The 19,818-nt window shown below is 43.5% G+C and overlaps 2 protein-coding genes across 3 annotated transcripts in view; one reads left to right on the top strand and one right to left on the bottom strand.

Annotated features, from left to right (window-relative positions):
• Positions 1 to 4,917: 4,917 nt before the first annotated feature.
• Positions 4,918 to 19,089, bottom strand: MFAP3 (microfibril associated protein 3). The gene is made up of 3 exons (XM_065555126.1): positions 18,949 to 19,089; positions 10,745 to 11,225; positions 4,918 to 8,739 (listed from the first exon to the last, which is right to left on the bottom strand). The coding sequence occupies exons 2-3, from the start codon at positions 11,034 to 11,036 to the stop codon at positions 7,994 to 7,996; spliced, it is 1,038 nt and encodes a 345-aa protein (XP_065411198.1). The 5' UTR covers positions 11,037 to 11,225; positions 18,949 to 19,089; the 3' UTR covers positions 4,918 to 7,993.
• The window catches only part of FAM114A2 (family with sequence similarity 114 member A2), a 16,836-nt gene continuing 16,023 nt past the window's right edge, over positions 19,006 to 19,818 (top strand). Inside the window, exon 1 of one of the 2 annotated variants that reach the window (XM_065555122.1) lies at positions 19,006 to 19,253. The gene's annotated coding sequence lies outside the window, so the exon portion shown is untranslated. The remainder of the gene's footprint in view (positions 19,254 to 19,818) is intronic. The other variant, XM_065555121.1, reaches the window with a different exon arrangement.

Genomic DNA, 19,818 nt, shown 5'->3' with positions numbered 1-19,818 from the left:
ACCAGCTCCTCTCCAACCCATTGCTTCATCATGACGCCTGGGTCTCTCTCCCCTTCTCTATTTCGATAGTTTCCTTTCTCCTGCTGTCTGCTCCCCACTTGTGAGGTGCATGGCCCAGCTAACCTGTTGTGTCTGCCCTCAGCCTTGTTTTCTTAGTGATGCAAGGTCACTTCAACCCCACCCTGTGTCTTTGTCCACAACCAAAATCTTTTTTACAACCAGTAGCCCACTGATGCGATTTCTTTAGCTTTGAATAACAATAAAATCCCACCCGTAAAGAAAAGCTCGAAGGGATCTGACCGTTAATTAGGTTTATGATCAAAGAGCCACTGTCCAGCAGCAAAAGAGAATCATGTGCAAATAATGAATTAACTCGGCTAGCCAAGAAATCCAAGCAGCAAAACGACTCCTTTAACCTGTAGGACCATACTTCCACCTTCCCCCAAGCCCCGGTTAAATAAATGGCTTTTGCAGCATGTCTGAAAGGTCATCAAATAATAAAGCAATTCAAATCTAGTAAGGAAACTGCACTGGCCCCATGCTGTGAAAGACTGCTTGTCAAAATCAGCTATCAGTAAAGGGGGAGGTGATGCGTGCACAGTTCCCATAAGAAAGCCATGTTCTAATCTAAGATGGCTGAAGGAAATATTTCCATCTCTTATCAACACCCGCCCCCCATTTATTACCCATGAAAGTTAAGTTGTCAAAAAATGAAAATAGGAAATTTTAGATTGTGTCACAAAGGCACCGATGAACCAAACCCCTTTAAAATGCAGATCATTTATGCAGATGTGGGCACCACTGATGGCAAATATGTGGTGAAAAATATTGAATGGTTCTAGAGACCACAGCAGAACCTTTTTCATTGGACACCCCAGTGGATGTCTTTCACCCCAGTGAGAGGAATTTCAGACAGAGAAGACATCTTTGCACGAGGAATGCTGCGGCCTGAGGAGCTGCGGAACCCATCGTTATTGGAGCTGGGGAGACGTTATTTGCAGAGGGATAGGGACGGACTGAACCTGCTGCCAACCTAACACTGGTGCCAGCAGCGGCTGCAAGCCCCAACATGGCAACTCAGCTGGGGAAGGAGAGAACATCTCTGAATAGGGTGACCAGACAGCAAATGTGAAAAATCAGGACAGGGGGTGGGGGGTAATAGGAGTCTATATAAGAAAAAGACCCAAAAATCAGGACTGTCCCTATAAAATTGGGACATCTGGTCACCCTATCTCCGAACAAGCAGCAGTGAAGCAATTTATAACGCTTATCCAGCGTACCACACGTGCGGGGGGCGGGCAGGGCTGAAAGCTCAGAGGTGCAAACGCACAGAAGCAGGATGAGAGAGACCTAAGCACTATTAAATGACTGAAGGTGTCCCCAGGAAGTGGAATTACGGTGCCCATTAAGCATTAGACTTTATCATTAAATACCAATGGGCTTAAATAGGTTCCCTGGAAGATGTTTTCATTGAGCAGATTTCTCTGGTAAGCTGGGCTAGTTAGCTGAGGCACACTCAACAAAACGAGGCTGAGTTTCAGACAAGTTAGGAGGACAAATGCATGCTTCGTTTGCACATCGAATGACTGCGATCACATTAGTATATACACAAGTGGCCCAATATGGCCATTGGCTTGTGCAGTCACCCTATTTACCAGCATGATCACCAGAGCCGGTGCTAGGCATAAGCAACTAAGCAATTGCTTAGGGCCCAAGCAGCTCAAGGGGCCCCCCTAGTATTAGTTTGTGTTGTGTGTGTGTGTCGGGGAGAAAATATTCCTGCTTAGGGCCTGCAATGGGCTAGCTGCACCTCTGATGATCACAGCTGCTCCAATTTCGTGCTTGGACATAGCCGCCAGTGGCAGATACAGGCAGTCCGTTTCCGCTGTCTTACTCCATTGCCAGTGAAAGTAGCAGGAGGCCTAGTTTGACTTTGCTCACCGCTGTAAAGTCCATAACAGAGCGTACACCAGAGGATCAGGCGTAGCAGAACAAGGAGAGTTCCCCCACTGGCTATTTCTGTTCTCAGGCCAGCTCACGGGTTGCAAAGCGTCCTTAGAGCACCAGAGAGTCCAGCCCGATATATGTGAGGCTAACTTGTTTAAAAATCAGGTTCAAAGCGTGAAAACCATTTTCAAACCTGGGGCTAAATCTCTCCCATCGGATCCCACTTAAATGGCTGTCCGACAGGCTGGATTTCACAGGCATGACTTACGTGTATGTATTATTTAATATTATGGTACCAAGCAGAGGTGCTATTCAGGCTATAGCCTATAAAAACATGTTGGTTGACATAGTCCCTGCTATGAAGAGCAGAAACATTGGCTTTGATGGACACTTCTACCCTTGGAATACTGATTAATGCTGTACTTGATTTTGATTTACTTAGACTGCAAGCTCTTTGGGGCTGGAACATTTCTACGGTACATGTTTGTAAGCTGCCTAGCACAACAGTGTCCTGGCCTCTAAGTGCTACTACAATACACTATCCTGTTTGCAGCGTACTTCTGTGCCAAGGCAAACTGATCTCCAAGCGGAGGTATCCATCCTTCTTTCAGATCCTGTCAGCAGATGTCATGCATACCAGTGTGAGTGAAAAAATAATTCTAACCCCTTGAAATGTAGCCGCCTGCTCGGATCCCGTCTGGAACCTCTGGGCAGATGGATGCACAAATGTATAATCTACATCTCTATCTGCTGAAGTAAGTGTCCCAATGCAAGCATGAGCACTCAAGTACATGGTTTGAATTTGGGACACTGGAGAATTTTTAGTTCCATAAAATAAATAAAATAAATGCTAGTATCTTGAGATAAGCCTAATCCTACGCCTTTTCATTAGGCTAATTAGTTGTTTGCACGGGGTTTTGAAAAGGGAAAGGGCTGCATCATGGCTTGGTATTGTCAGACCAGAATCAGCAAAGCACAGGCATCTCCTAACTTAGAAATAGGAGAGGGTTTTTTTTTTTTTTTTTTGATATTGCATATATCCGGCATAAACCAAATGGTGAGTTATACTGTTTTTGAGCACGAATGAAGACATTGTTCATGTTGTGATGTGTGGGAGATGCCATGTAACAGCAGAAAATCAAGGGCAGATTCTTAGCTGGCATCAATTGTCATAGCTTAATTGAAGCAAATGGACTTCTTTTAGTCCTAACTTCATCTGGAACTCGGCTGAAGATCTAGTTCAGGCGAGAGGTGACCTTGTATGATGCATAACTTTTAAAAAAAGAAAACATTGGGATAATCCACCCTGGAACGATCTTTTGTTTTCAATTCTCTATTGTTACCTTGTTCATCCGGCAAAAACAGACATTTGTTTCCAATAGGTACAAAACCATGACTATGTTAGCCCCACTTAGGATCATACGCTGCATAGACCCAGATTAAAAAAACAAAAGCTTTTGTATTTGACTGTTAGTACAGTGTGTCTTGAACCGGCAACATACATTTAAGCGTAGCCCAAAATACAGGGCTAGACGCCAGTTATTGACTGAACACTGAGCCCAGCCCTGATTAGTGTGGATTTGTTACTCCTCCAGCTGCCACATCCGCACAGTAAAACCCACACTGCAGGTGGAGAAGAATTTGAATTGAATTCCACTGTTCTACATGTGCAGCCACTGACAATGGGAACTGAACTTTTAGAACATTGGGATCAAAACAGAGGGTCAAATTCTGCTTTCGTTGACACTTGTGCAACTGCACTGACTTGAATAAGATTTCCCTGGTGTCCGCGAGAGTGGGATTCACTCTGCAGATTGCATTTAAAACTTCGATGCTAGATCGGACTGCATTGCTCCTCCGTGCTGGATTGTACAGTTCACGCTACATTACCCCGCAGGGAGCACCCAAAACTGCAGGAACTGCGTGCACACTGCTGCACCACTTTATGGATGCAGATAACTTCCCACCCCGCACGGTGGTCCACAAATAGGGAGGGCGGAGTCATGGTCCCGCTTCCTCTCCGTCTCAAGAAATGAAGGGAGGAAGCAGCCCTGCGCTTCTCTCAGTGCAGGAACTGGGAGTCTGCCAGGCCCTATGTGAGCTGAGCAAGTGAGTGGAAGACTTTTTACACACCCCCACTGCTCGCTGGCATGGCGAGGCAGAATCTGTCCCTCGGAGTTTTAATTAGTCCAGCTGTAGATTTGTCTTGTATTAGTTACGTGTCTCCTTCTGTGGAAGGGAAGCTGCGTCAAACCATAGGAAAAATCCTCCCCAAATCTAAGAAGATTAGAATAAAGACAGGAGAACAGAACAATTGTCTCTATAGGTGTGGGCCGGCAAATACAGGTTTGAGGAGGCAAAGACTGCAATTCGTAACCACTGTTTTAGCTTGCTATAAGAAGCAATAAAGAAACCAAAGACCCTATTGAAATCATGTCAGGGCTGCTGTTCTGTAGCCATCTGTTTACACAGCTGGTACGAATCGTTACAGATGGCCATGGGGACTCTAGGACATTATAAAATGACAAATCAAAGATGTTATGGCACAAATTGTCTTGCAGATAATCAGATACACAGGCAACCTTTACTAGTTTGCCTAACAGCTTTGCTGGCATTAGCTGAAGACAGCTGTTTATTAACTCTTTATGGAGAGCCCCTCTTTCCCCCTTTCTGATGCAAGAGAATTGAAATAGATCATAAAACTCACAGGTTTTTTTTTTCTAAATTTATTCTGCCAATCTACCAATTAATTTTATGAAAGTATGAATCATATGTTGTTACATAACACAGTCACGTTACACTCTATAGAATACAAATAACCAAGACAAGGTTACTTTTAGATACAATCTTGGCTAACAAGTAGAGTTTACAGTACAAAAAGTAAAACTGAGGTTAGGAAGAAAAGATAAAACAGCCGAGTGATTGTCAGAGACATTAGTTGAAGCCAAGAAAAAGCGTGCATCTTTTACAAGGAGTTAAACCCCCCCCACGTTGGATGTTTGAGTAATCTTTCCAAAATAAATTTTAGTTAGATGTATCAAAAAAATTCAAGCAGTAACAGATCTCACTAACATGGGAGCAATAGGTCAACCTGTTTGGAAACCACTATGTTAGGGTTCATTACTTGGAAATTATGGGTTCTATACAACATCGTTATCATCATCCTGGCTCCCAGTGTCATAGGAATCTGTTCAATACACTCGCTGATGTCATAGCAGGGTTCCAACCCTGCTCTGAGTAAGTTCGGTGGAAACAAGATTGGGCCCTACACTTCATAAATGTGACTTATGTACTGAAAATCCTACAAAACAGCCTCTCTCCCAGAAGTAAAATGACTTATTACTATGGGAAACCGGCCATTTGATTTTGGAATTTAAAAAAAACACAATAACTATCCAGCACATCATTTCTGTATTTTCTGGCCTAATGGAACAAGTCCTTTCTCTCTGCTACTCAGACTCCAGATGAAACAGATCGATAGGCAAACACAGACTTGGTTTAGTAAGAACGCAGTGTTATCTACATAAACTATACAAATTAAAGAACAGATTCAGTTAAATCGGGAGCTGTTCTCTTACACTGATCTCACATAGCTCCAGTGTCATTTTGTTGCACGCAAGCTGCCATATTTGACGAGACATCTGTCAATCATTATTGCACGTCTGCTGGTTTGGACGTATTTAAAAGGAGCCTTGTTTTTATGGTTCCATCTCCAAATTGCATTTATAACATGGGGACAAAACCATCAAGGATGCTGCCACCATATGTAGTGTGACAGTTTGACAGAGGGGCACATCAGCTTCTCTGAAAGCCAGGCACGGGGACGTGGAAACCCTATGGCCTGGGGACCGTACAAGGTCAGACTATATGACCATCCCTTCTGGCCTTAACATCTTTGAGCTATGACATTCAAACTCAATCAAAGGAAATTCTTTTCCCCAGAATGCGCAGTTAGCCTGCAGAAACACTGCCACCAGGAATCACTGAGGCCAGCGGTTTAGCAGGATGCAAAAAAGGATTGGCCATTTATCTGAATAACAAGAATATCCAGAATTATAACCATGACTATTAAAGAATAAATAAAGAGCTGAGGAAGGAATTTAAACCCTTAAGATGAAGAGGAGCATTAACAATCTCTAGCTATATGAGGGGGAGGAAGAATCTACCACTAAGGGCAAGTTATTCCAGATCTATTCCTCTGAAGCAGCCACCTGTCAGAAACAGGAGACTGGAATAGATGGATTACTGAGCTGATCCAGTCAGCAAGTCCTATGTTCCCGATAAACACAGGCCTCTCAGTCAAGACAAGCTCTGCTAGACCTGCATTGCTTGTGTTTGGTTTCAGAAGCTTCTAAGCAAAGAACTTAAAAATGCTTCACCCTCTAGTTCCCTAATACTGACACATAAATATGATTTAGTCTTGCCTTTTATTACAAGGGTGTATTACTGCAGATGACCCTGCTTTGTAGAATGGCACTCCTGTATCTGTTCGCCATCCACCTCCACTCCTGTAAACGTAACCTTAAAACCTCTGAAGAATCCTGACTGTTCCTTCCGGAAACCACTAGTTCAAGTCACCTTTCAAAAACAGGAAGCAAAGAAAGAGATGTGGGAAGCTAAGCGGTGCGCCTGTTGCCAAGTTGTTAAAATTATATGGCAATATGCTTCCAGTAGTTGTAAGAAATTAATTTGCGGAGTGCTTACAACCCTTACCTATATCTAAATCTCAACTGGAAATAAAATGCAATTTAAGTGACACACTGGTAAATGTTAAATAAAACCAAACCAAAAAAAAAGGAAAAGATCAGCACCAAAAAGCGAAACCAGGGGGTCAGATTCTCTTCTACATTCCTGTTCCCAGGGATTGGATCTCCTCCTCTGAGGACTCTCCTGGCACAGGAGAGTCTCTAACTAGCACAGGGCAATGTATGGTCAGCTCTGGTGCTACATCTCCTTGCAGCTCTTACCAGGGGGCTTGCTAGAAATGGAAGGGGGCATGGCCAGAGGGTTACTGCAGACAGCAGAATCAGGGAGCCATAACTATCCACAGCTAAGAATCTGGCCCTAAGTTCCCCCCACTTTTCTTGTTAATGTTGTTTAGAAACAACTGCCTGAGACATTTTTTTTTTAGGACAACCAACTACCAGCTCGTCATCCCTTGCTCATGGCAATGTCAAATACACCACAATCCTTTGGATTTTCTGCAGTGAGTAAAGTCAATAAGGTTCAGGGACAGATAATACCAGCAGTGCTGTCTTCCTGTCCTGCCATGTAAAAGAGAAACAGGGTAAGGCATCTAGCAATACTGGTCATTTAACCATGGTGCTGATTATGGCAAAAATCAAGATTTAATTTTCCATATACTACAACAGCATTTTGGTAAGTTTCTGCAGAATCATCAAAACCTGACAGCCCTGGTTATTCCATAAACTGCTTTGAAACAATGACAATTTAATCCAGATGCACAGTCTGGCACTATTCCTTATTCTAAGTACAGTACATTGTGATGGCAACACAGAAGCAAAATACACGAAGCAGATTTGCCAAAGCCCATAGTTTTGATGGGCTGCACACATCAAGAGGCAATTCCAAAAGAGCACACCTCTCAAATCGTCATGACAAGAATGCAGGCAGATTTGAATCTGAAAGAATTCAGATTTCTTTGTGCAGATGAAGAAACAGTTCACCAAGGAAAGGATTCTTTGGCAGGAGTTTAGCTCAGTTTAGCCACCTCTGATACAGTAACTGAGGCGACCAAGAAATTGAGTGTGACTCATCCCCTTTGTGAAATGCTTCCAATGGAGTAGGTTTGCTTTGCAAAATTGCTGCGAAGGAGTATTCCAAATGGCCTCATCTAAGCAGGCTTTAAATCTATAGATCAGCACTGAGAAACAGATGAGGAAATGCACAGATTTAGGGAATAGCTTTGGCACCTCAGATGCTGGAAAAAAATTCATTATTTCTTGCGCACATTTGACTCTGGTTCCTTTTCTCTCGACGCCCTACAGAAATCAGATGCACCTTTAATCATCCCATCTTGCTGGATTCAGCAGACCTCTTCTTCGGAAGGTAAAGAATTGCAGCTCTCATGGGAAACAGTGTCAATGCTTTGTATTTCTGACTGAAGGTGGACCGATACCTGGACTGCTATTTCTTGACCCTGCTCATTCATGGAGCCATCATCCGAGTCCCCTGCTGGTGAATTACTGCGCTTGAGCTCTGGGTTGATGGGGTAGATTGCATCTTGGGTAGTAAGGGCCTGGGTCTGTTTGGTTTCCTCGCCAACTTCATCAGGATCTTCAACTCGCACTGCTTCGAAGATCTCCTCCATGAATGCCCTACAGTTCAGGATCAGAGGTGGGAGAGGGATGCTTCTAGCAAGCTCTTCAATGTATCGAGCAAATTCCATGGTCTTAAACTGGGTGACTTTGGCCAGCTCTAAGGTTTTGGCAGATGTGATGATAGGAATGCGCTTGGCGATCTCAAAGGCTTTCTGAAGCTTCTCAGCCCCTTCTGTCCTGAAGAACTCATTGATGGCCTTCTCTGTCTTGCGGAGATGGCTGCTCATCATACACAGACGGGTGATATTTAAAATGAGGATGATTGTGAAGGCAACCAGACACACAATCATGTAGTAGATGCTCATGTCCCCCGATGTGAAGATAACCCTCAGGGTGACTGTGTAGTAGGCGGTGCCATTACGAGTAATGGCTGCACAGGTGTACCGCCCGCGGTCACCAAAAGTTACACTGGTAATGTTAAGGATTCCGTCAATGATCAACCATCTTCCACCTAAAGACCCAAAAGAAACAAGTACAGTAATGAGACAAAGAGAATTAAGAAAATGTAACAAATTATGCTTACTCCTTTATCGAGATACAGGCCTTGGCACTAAGTACTGCATCTCTTACATAATACAAAGATTCCTCAATGATCATACCTAATGTGGTGGAGATTTCGTAGCTTGTTTAGCCAGAATTTACAACTCAGGTGCTACAAGTACTTTTCTACCATAAGATTTTGCTCGAATCCCACTCTTTATTCTATTTCGTATTGTTCCGTACTGTGCAGCTGTGCCTCTAGACTGACAGCTCTTTGCAGCATGGATTCCAGTATTTGTGTAGCACATTTTGCCCACTGTACAGTGCTGCGTTCATTTACTGCTCCATATAATTATAACGTCCAATTTTCCACGTGGGTTGACTAAGGCAAAAGTTAAGTGAGCCATGGAAAAAGTCACATCGTCAGTAGGGGTACGTTTATACACTGCACACTAAGCCCAGGTCTGTGGGACCCGGGCTCGTGGATTCGGTGTTTTCAAGCCCATGCCTGAGCATCCAGCCTAGGTTAACAACTGCTGGCCTGTCTCTCACAGCCGTACTAACGCCTCCATACTGCACTGTGCAGACCTTCTGACTTGGGTCTGTGACTTGACCTGCATCCACACTGCAAAATGACAAGCCTTGGATCCAAGTCCCAGCGGGGCTTGCACTTGGGCTCTGAGGCCCCCCACCCACAGCAAGGTCCTAGCACCTGGGTCTTGAGTGCTGCTGACCAGAGTCAGACTGACTTGTGTGTGGACAGGAGAGGGGCTTGGGCTCAAACCCAAGTCAGAGCCTGTGTTTAGTGTGCAGTGTAGACATACCCTAAGTAGCTCAACTGGTGTTAAAACCCATCCCCGGGGACCCAGTCTTTTGCTTTAACCACTACACAACTGTGCTTTTTCTACTGACTGACAAAACTCTTGGTAAAAACTAAAATAATAATAATGCTGGCTTCACCGGCTATTTCCTACATATTTACTAAACTGGGGAGGACACATTTGTTTTCATAACTCATTCTCTTCATTTACTTTGCTTTCAATTACATTTCCAGATGGCACCTAAAGATTATTTTAGCTGCACATAAGCTGGATAATACTCCAAATTAATATGCACGGCCTTAAGAGGATACTGTCAAGTAGCTCAGGTTCACGATTTGACCTAACTTAAAACTCGTTATCTAATGAAGAATGTTTTCCAGAGTCTATAAACAGTCTTACTTTTTTCTTTTTTTAAATTAAACACTTAATGGCTAAGACAGTGCATCTCCCTCTGTAGCAATGGTTAACCAGCAAAACCGTTCCCTGAGCAGTTAAACGTCCTGTTGATTTCCAGAGAGTTGCTGGCACATAAACCAGGAAGTAAATGTAATCAAATAGTCTCTCTCCTTTAGAAAGGCCAAGAAAACATGAGAATAGTTTGCCAGCTAGAAAAGGTCACAATTTGAGGGAAATTATTTTTTAATGTATGCACCTAAGATGTTATGGTAACCCTAGCCTCTGTCTGTCAGAGGGTGGAGATGGATGGCAGGAGAGAGATCACTTGATCATTACCTGTTAGGTTCACTCCCTCTGGGGCACCTAGCATTGGCCACTGTTGGTAGAAAGGATACTGGGCTGGATGGACCTTTGGTCTGACCCAGTACGGCCATTCTTATGTTCTTATAAAGAGCAGGACAAAATAAAAAATCAGCTATGGAGCTGATACGATGGATCTTTAATTCTGTACCTTTGAAGCAAGACAGTTCAGCTGTACAAGATTAAGCATCACCGCAGAAAGGGTGGGCCAGTGGTAGGGCACAAGCATGGGACTTGGTTCAATTCCCTGCTACGTCACAGGTTTCCCGTGTGACCTTGGGCAAGTCACTTAGTCTCTCTGTGCCTCAGTTCCTCATGTGTAAAATGTGATAAACCTCTCACGAGGGTTGTGAAGACAAATATGTTAAAGATGGTGAGGTGTTCAGATACTGATCTTACCTTCATCTCTTTCATTGAGCAGCTGTGCTTTTGAATTGTACCAAAGGATAAATTCATACTGGCTGATGTTCAGTTTACATTCAATTAAAGCACTGGCCCCCTCCTTTGCTATGATATCATGATGTGCTGCAGAATTTGCCAAGACTCGGAAGACTGGATGAAGTGAAGCAGTCAGAGAAATGGATCTTGACCCAGGTGTAATTGTCCTGTTAGCAGCTACATTTTCCAGTGCAAAAGCAGCAGGCAGACTAGCACTAACAATCAAAGCTAACAGGCAACAACTGAGCTTCATGGAAGATTTGAGAAAATTGTTTTTTCATTTAACTTGGAGTAAGGATGCGTAATATCAAGCTGTCTGCATTAAACCGAGATCAGTGAGGAGGGTCTTGAGTTGTTCATTGACAGAGAGTTTCTTGGAAATATCTGAATCCTAGGGCACTTTCAAGACCATCGATATTAATAGTGGAAACGGGAAATCCAACTGGAAAAAAAAAGGAGAGAGAATTAGGTTTGTTAATAATACCAAGCTTACGTGGTTTTCAAATCTCATTTCCAGTAAACAGATTTCAGACTAAAATAATTTAAATTGTCAGCCGAGAGGTTTGGCATCAGAGATGAGCTCAGGGCATGCCAAAGGGATGAGGGTCAGAAGGTATTAGCATGATCAGTACTCCAGTCACTTCAGATGTACACTTGTCCTCCCATCCAAAATAAGACATGTCAGGGAGGCTAGGCATTAGGGGCAAAAAGAATGTAAGAAAAGGGCCAAAGTGGTTAAGAGATTGGAAATGCGTAGCTCCCATTGGGATCAAAATGTGGATTGTGCGTATGGCAGACAAAGAAAAACAGTTTTCACAACGGGGGAAGATGAAGGATGAAAATGTAATTTAAAAAAAAAAGTGATTTCAAGTCCTGATTTTCCAAAGGGTATCACTCAGCCTCTTGTTCTGTACCTACAGATAACTGGGGATGCATTTTATAGCCCCGAGACAACAAATTACTTGATTTGCAGGTACAATCAGTAGTTAGATGCCTAAGTACTATAAAATGCACCCACAATTTTTTGTGCCTGGAAAACTGTATCTGCAATTATTTGTGGACACAAAATGGAAAGTCATTTCTGAAATCTGGCCCTTAATATCTAAATGTTCTTCCTCATGACAACTTTTCTTGCTGCCACATTATCAGACTCCACATTTTTACCGTAATCTGATGCTGAAAATATTGCACTAATGGCTACAACTATTTAGCACTTCCAGTATGTTTTTCATCTTCAAAGTGCTTTAAAAGCTACGAGTGCCAAATTCTGCTCCGCATCTCCTAGTGATGTCAGGGGATATTTTGACTAAGGACAGGACCCACAATTTTTAAAATGAAGGTGTGCACAAGATAACGGATAAAAGACCAATACCAATGCTTCTGGTATATATCAATTTTTTTCCACCGACAACCAAGAAGCAAAACATTTCAATAAATACACTGAACTCCAAGAATGAGTTGGCGTGAGGAAGGTTTACATTTGTATATAATTTTCATGAAACCTGACCAGAGAATATTTCTGATCTAGTAAATGTTCCTTGGACCCATCATTCCTTCCAGACTGTCCCATGGCAATGAAAACCAATTTATGATGGGAAAAACACAAACTAAAATACCCTGGTATCTTAATGAATATCTGACTTCAATCTTTATCCTCTGTTCTTCTACCAATACCAAATGCCAGCAGGGTTGTATTTCATAACTAGGACAGCACAAAGGATTAAGTGATTCATCGATATGCTTATAAATGAGGCAGCAGGCACTTGATATGTTTTCTCATCATTTTGACATTACTAGTTAACACTGCTTATAGTACTTTAACATACCACAGAGGAATAGGATCACTGCACAAAGGATTACTCTACAAATGAAGGCACCTATTTTTTGCTCTTTAGCTCCTTTATAGGCTAGATGAATCAATCACAACCAGGAATTAGGAAATTCATGTACCATATACTATGCAGGCTCAGAATTTGTTATTAAAGGTTATTTGTCCAAGGACGATCCGGATTTCTAATTTGACAAGATAACTTTGTCCCATTATTGGTTGCTGTTGTCAAAAATCAGTTAATTAGAAAAAACAGTATTGTTGTTTGACTCTCCTTCAAGGTTCAACTGACTGGCACGTCTAAACCTGAGGTGGAATTAGAGTAGGCCCCAACTGTTGTTTCTGTGTAAACCCACTGAATGGCACCGAGCCCGTCTCTCCTCCCCATTTTTTTTTTTCTGCATGTCTCATTTCTTGTTTCTTCCTTTAGGATGAGGCCAGCAGCTGTGGAAGGAACTCGATTAGTGCCACGCTACTGAGCAGAACCCATTTCCCACAGGCAAGCTGACAAGGACTGGAGCTTCCTAGTTAGCTGCATTCCACCAGTGGCATCCCTGGGAAAGCACTTATGCAAAGAACCTGGTGCTGATCCAGTTCTGCTGGAGCTAAAGCAGGCTGTCCAGGGAGATATTCCAGGGGCTTTACTCAGCCCCGAAGGCACATTGTCGCACATATCACATCTCTGAAGCTATTTAATACCTTGGATCCCTCTTTCATCTCCCTTTTCATTTCCCCCTACTCTCTTCCTTGCTCCCAATGCTTTCCCCAATCATTTTTCCTTGCTCTCCTTTGTCTCCTCTCCCCTTTGTGCTTCCTCTCCCCCCCCATTACCCATGGCAAATGTGGGTAGACAGATGTGCCAGGTGCCCTCTCTGTTCCTTCAAATCCTCCTTGATTTTTCCTCTTTGCTCCTAATCAATAACTCCACAAACTTCATTTCCCTTACCATGGTCCTGAGTTTATCTGGTGTTAGTTTGCTGGTAAGCTATGTGGGATAAGGCACATGTCCTATTTATTTATGTCTCTGAAGCACCAAGTAACTTTACCACCCTCTCACTTTTATAATGAAATCAATAAATAGTATTGTCAGCACTAGTTAAAAATCTTGTTTCTCTCTGGTGTATATGTCAGCTGAGAAAACACATTCGGGGCTGAAAGTTGGCATGTAAACCTCTAGTTTAGTAGTAAATTAATGCTTTTAAATTTCAGAGGTTACATAACTGTAAAAATATATAAACCAAAAATGTTAGATGTTGATGAGTTGAAGATTTTTTGTGTGTGTGCTTATATAACTGCAAAATTACTTTGATTTAAAAAAAAATATTTTGGCAAGTACCTATTCCATAATATGAACTAATCACTATTGGCAAAAAGAACAGGAGTACTTGTGGCACCTTAGAGACTAACAAATTTATTAGAGCATAAGCTTTCGTGGGCTACAGCCCACTTCTCGCATCCGAAGCTTATGCTCAAATAAATTTGTTAGTCTCTAAGGTGCCACAAGTACTCCTGTTCTTTTTGCAGATACAGACTAACATGGCTGCTACTCTGAAATTAATCACTATTGGTACAATTAAAAAAAAAAAGTTTAATACGTACAAGACAAATGCAAAGTTTCAGAAGGATATTTTTCACAGACTTAATCAAGTGACATGACGTCTGTTCTCATTTCTTGTATGTACATGAGACACTATTTTATAACACAGAGGTTCTGCTTTTTCTTTAAACTTCCCCCTAACCCACAGGAAATAAAATGCAATAAACAGTTCTGTATAAAAGAAACAACAAAGAGCAAGAAGATTCAAAGTTTATATTGACACACAATCTTTCACTCATTTTTTTTTTTTGATGGGGTAAAGACAGAACAATAATATGAATTAAGGCCAAAGTGTTAACCTACCCTTTCTCTTTCATGTCTTTTGTCTTTCATGTCACAATTTAAATGTTATTTCAACTTAGGGGTTGCAGCCTGCAAACCCTTACTCAGATGAGTAGGATGCTCTCATGAATAAGCATTACTCATGTGATTAAAGTTTTATAGCATCGGTCCTAGTTTTGTCAGATGAGATCAGATTCAATAAAAGTTGTGGAAATCTAGGTCATTTAAAAAAAGGTGTTAAACAGTTTCAGATACTACACGTGTTTCCACATGTCCCCGCTGCCAATTTTTGTGGTCTTATTTTCTTATTTTTAAAAAAAGAATTCCCTCTTTTTCTTATTGTTGTGTGAAAGACCATTCTGACAGGGTAAAAGAACTGCCAATACAGGGGAAACAGAGAAATTGACTATAAACCAAGTGTTGTCAAACGCTCAAAGTAAACATACTGGGGGGGGGAAGAAAATTAACTTTTTCTTTCCTCTCTTTCAGTTACAGTAATCTTAGGAGTGGCTTATAAAAATTATAGCTAGAGCAGTTTCAGATAAAAATGCTCCAGGGGTGAATGTTTTTGGAAAGTATGAGCAAAATCCGGACACTTATTTTTCAGTTAGGAACAAAACATTTCTATTTTAAAAGATTTTAAGATCTGTTTTCTATGCAAGTACAATTCAAAAATATCCGAACACTACAAGTGGTGTATCCTCCTTCCTGAAAAATAGTAACTAGGGCCCTGGTCCTGCACAGACTTACACGTTTATCTTTACACACTGTAGGCCAGATTCTGTATCACTAACATCTGTGAGAGTTTTGACACTGACTTCAATAGGGCCAGGATGGGATCCCGTGAGCAATCCCACTGACTTTAACAGAATTACTCACAGTGCATGAAGTTAAACACGTGCTGCATAAACTTTTGTATGACCGAAGCCCAGAAAGAAAAATAAAGGATAAGAAATGAAAAAACAAACAAGCAAACAAAAGGGGGTGTGTGTTGGAACATGACTAGCACGAATATTCCCATTAAGTTTTCAGTGGATATTATTTATGTGACTATGGAATCACATAATAAATATAAATATCAATTTTAACTCCATATGTGTGGTTTTTCAGCTGCTATTTCTATGTGTAGCTACAAAACTGACTAAGCGCTTGGCTATGAAACTGGAAATACACAGCACAAGCTGTTGAGTGATTCATATTTTACTGTTCAGTGATTGTTAGTTATGCTGTTAAATGTAACTTGAATATACAATGGGCCGAAACCTGCCACAGATATATATACATAGTTCCACTTGACTTCAATGGGAGTTACAAAGGGGTATCTGAGGGCAATTTTGGTTCTGATAGGTGCAAAGGGAGCATGTTGCAATTACTACATGACAATCAAGTTCTACGTTTCCTCAGTTCAGAGTTTTTCAAGTCCCAATCCTACAACTGCATGTGCAGGTGGGCATCCCTATGCCTGAAGGGTCAAAGTCTAAAATGCTAATCTTAATGGAACATTAACATACATTTCTGCAGTCTGTACAATATATTTAGATAGCAGATTTAGGGTATATCTTCATTCCGGAGTTGAGTGATTGAGTTAACTCCTCTTAAATTAGCCCAGCTCCAGTGAGAGCAGTCACACTGCGAAATAACATTGGAGCTGCACAGAGGGGTTGTGTCAGCAGCTGAAGAGTTGTGCTAACTTGAGATGTAGTCTAAACCAGTGGTTCTCAAACTAGGGCCGCTGCTTGTTCAGGGAAAGCCCCTGGTGGGCCGGGCCGGTTTGTTTACCTGTCGCGACCACAGGTTTGGCCGACCGCGGCTCCCACTAGCCGCGGTTCGCTGCTCCAGGCCAATGGGGGCTGCAGGAAGGGTGGCCAGCACATCCCTCGGCCTGCGCTGCTTCCTGCAGCCCCCACTGGCCTGGAGCAGCGAACCGCGACCAGTGGGAGCTGCGATCGGCCAAACCTGTGGACACAGCAGGTAAACAAACTGGCCCGGCCCGCCAGGGGCTTTCCCTGCACAAATGCAGCCCTAGTTTGAGAACCACTGGTCTAAACTCACTCAAGATAAAAGCACCAGCACACTTGGATTAACTATTTTATGTGGTTGGGATCTGAGTTAAGGGCAACATGCAAGTTAACTCTGCAGTGAAAACAAGTCCTTATTGAATCAGACACAGAGTAGCTTATTATATTGAATCACTGTAATCTTCTGACTAATGATGTTTTAGAGTCAGTGGAGATAATTCCAATATCTCCAGTGGTTTTCTTGTGATAATTTTAATAATTCAAAATGAAGAAATTAAGTTATTAGATTTTCAAGTTTTTTTTAACTCTATTTCTAAATTGACATTAGAAACCTAAGTCAATTATTTCAACACCGGAAATATCTAGCAACATTTTCCCTCAGAAGAGTGAGCTAATTATCTTCAGTAATTGCATATGCTAACCCCTATACGTGCAATGCATTTGCATAATGTATAAAACATCACGAGTGATGGGTCATTGAATTTTACCATTACATTCTTCAAGGTCTGATTTATTATAAATTGTTTGTCACATTTCCCTTTTTGCAAACCTATTATTATTAAGCAGACAATGATCATTCATTGTCAACTGCTGGAAGAGAATGTTTTGCTAAATCCATATTACTCAACCATCATCACATTTATGCAAAACAGCTGCTGAAGCTGATAATAGAGTCAAAAAGAGGATAAAACATGAAAAGTGCAAACATCACAAATTCTTCAAGAAAGTATTAAAACCAAGGGAAGAGAAAGCATCCACAGTAGTAATTGGAATTGTTTATGTCTCAACCTGAACTTAAGCTCAACATATTTAACCTTTATTGAGCCATAAGAACAGCCATACTGGGTCAAACCAAAGAGCCATCTAGCCCAGTATCCTGTCTTCCAACAGGTTTCAGAGTAGCAGCCGTGTTAGTCTGTATCCGCAAAAAGAACAGGAGTACTTGTGGCACCTTAGAGACTAACACATTTATTAGAGCATAAGCTTTCGTGGGCTACTGCCCACTTCTTCGGATGCATATAGAGTGGAACATATATTGAGGAGATATATATACACACATACAGAGAGCATGCTCTATATGTTCCACTCTATATGCATCCGAAGAATGCTCTCTGTATGTGTGCATATATCTATATGCATCCGAAGCATGCTCTCTGTATGTGCTTAAAGTTACACACATGCATAAGTCTTTGTAAGATGGGGGCCTGAGAGATAGTAAGTTATATAGTTCTACATCATTGGATGTAACATCATTTCATATACCTAGATAAACTGGAATAAAAAAAAACAAGATACAGTTCCCAATCCTAGACTGTCCAAACTAATTGGTGATTCTGGCAATTGATTGGGGTGTGTATCAGTTTTAAAATATACCAACTCCATAATAACTAGCATTGGGACTATCAGACTGTAGCCTTGAACTCTGAATTTTCCTATCTTTAAAGATCCTTCTATAATCATCTACAACAACAAATATTTAGTTTTCACTTCAATCACAAACCTACATTTTCATGACTAGAAAATATTGTTTTACTGTATATCTCATCTTTGTGTAGCCTGTCAACTAGTTTGTTATAATACACATTTGAAAAAAATAAAGTTGAAATTAGTGTATGACAATAGACATTTTTTCCCACATGATAAAGCTGATTTTCAGTGGCACTCACACTGCCCAGGTCCTGGGCACCGGTCCGGGGGTGGGGGGTGGGAGAGGGCTCTGCGTTTTAATTTAATTTTAAATGAAGCTTCTTAAACATTTTATAAACCTTACTTACTTTACATACAACAATAGTTTAATTCTATATTATAGACTTATAGAAAGAGACCTTCTAACAACGTTCAAATGTATGACTGGCACGCGCAACCTTAAATCAGAGTGAATCAATGAAAACTCGGCCCAGCACTTCTGAAAGGTTGCCGACCCCTGTTTTAAAGTGTAATAAAAAAGAAAACAAAACCCAAACAAATCCTCAAACCAAAACATCCTGGCCAGGGCACCCCAAAGCGTCACGAGGACCATCCCAGAGCAGGGGGCGGGCGGGGGTAGCGCGGGCTCGCGGGGATGCCCGGAGGCCTCGCCAGGCTGACGCGCTGTGATGTCATGACAGAGCCCTGCCTCGAGTCACTGTGATACAGGGCCCAGGTGAGAGGGTGGGTTGGGAATCACCTCGGCCGACCCCCTGCCTGACACCCGCCATAGGCCATCCCTGAACTAACGCCCGCCGGCCCCCAGCAGATCCCCTCTCCTGTCCTGCAGCGTCACTACAGAGCGCACGTCAGGGCAGTGACGTCATGGCCAGGCTGCCCTGGGGCCGCATGACGTCAGGCCGGGGCGCTGCAGCCTCCGCTGGGACTGGACAAGGCCTCGCCGAGATACCCCCTGACGTCACTGCGACGTCACCGCGGTGACACGCTCTGTCGTCACGGCACGGCAACTTACCGATAGGCTGAAGCTGGTGGGAGGTGGGTTTGGCCGGAGCCCCGGGACCGCTCACACCCCTACGCGGTAGAGAAACCAACGGACCTTTCCGCCCCACGGCCAACCCGGAAGTGGCTCTGCGGCAGGGAGAGGCGGCTTCCGGGTCAGCGTGCCCTTCCGGGGTCAGCGGGGGCTCCCGTTTGCCCTGCAGTCTCTATGGTGCTGGTCCTCCAGCGGTGTGTGTCAGTGGAGGGGGCACGGCGGAGACGTGGCGGGGGCTGTCACTGACAGAGGCGGAGGAGGCCGGGCCGGGGCCTGCCCTGCAGGTGAGCGCCGGGGGGGCGGAGGTGCCAGTGGTGATCCTGGGGGGCTGGGGTGGGGCGTGCTGGGGGAGACCCTGGAGGGGGGCACAGGGAGAGGGGTGCTGGGGTGATTCTGGGGGGCAGGGGTGGGGCATGCTAGGGACATCTTGGAGGGGGCGAGGGTGGGGTGATCCTGGGGGGCAGGGGTGGGGTGTGCTGGGGGAGACTTGGAGGAGGGACAGGGAGAGGGGTGCTGGGGTGATCCTGGGGGGGCAGAGGTGGGGCGTGCTGGGGGACGTCTTGGAGGGGGCAAGGGTGGGGTGATCCTGGGGGCAGGGGTGGGGCATGCTGGGAGAGATCTTGGGGGGGGGCAGGGAGAGGGGTGCTGGGGGGGCAGGGGTCGGGCGTGCTAGGGGACAACTTGGAGGGGGTGAGGGTGGGGTGATCCTGGGGGGCAGGGGTGGGGAGTGCTGGGGGAGACCCTGGAGGGGGGACAGGGAGAGGGGTGCTGCAGTGATCCTGGGGGGCTGGAGTGGGGCATGCTAGGGGAGACCCTGGAAGAGGGGGTCAGGGCAGAGATGCTAGGGGG

Source organism: Chrysemys picta, chromosome 8, assembly GCF_011386835.1.
Source record: "Chrysemys picta bellii isolate R12L10 chromosome 8, ASM1138683v2, whole genome shotgun sequence".
Classification (NCBI taxonomy): Eukaryota; Metazoa; Chordata; order Testudines; family Emydidae; genus Chrysemys; species Chrysemys picta.
Note: the sequence above shows the minus strand (reverse complement) of the source record. Positions and strands in the feature narration are given on the sequence as shown.

Excerpts from the sequence above, each read along its gene's own strand:
- MFAP3 (XM_065555126.1), bottom strand. The coding sequence starts at position 11,036 with ATGAAGCTCAGTTGTTGCCTGTTAGCTTTGATTGTTAGTGCTAGTCTG. Across the intron at positions 8,740-10,744 it reads GCTCAATGAAAGAGATGAAG|GTGGAAGATGGTTGATCATT; the intron begins GTAAGATCAGTA and ends TTGGGTCTTTAG.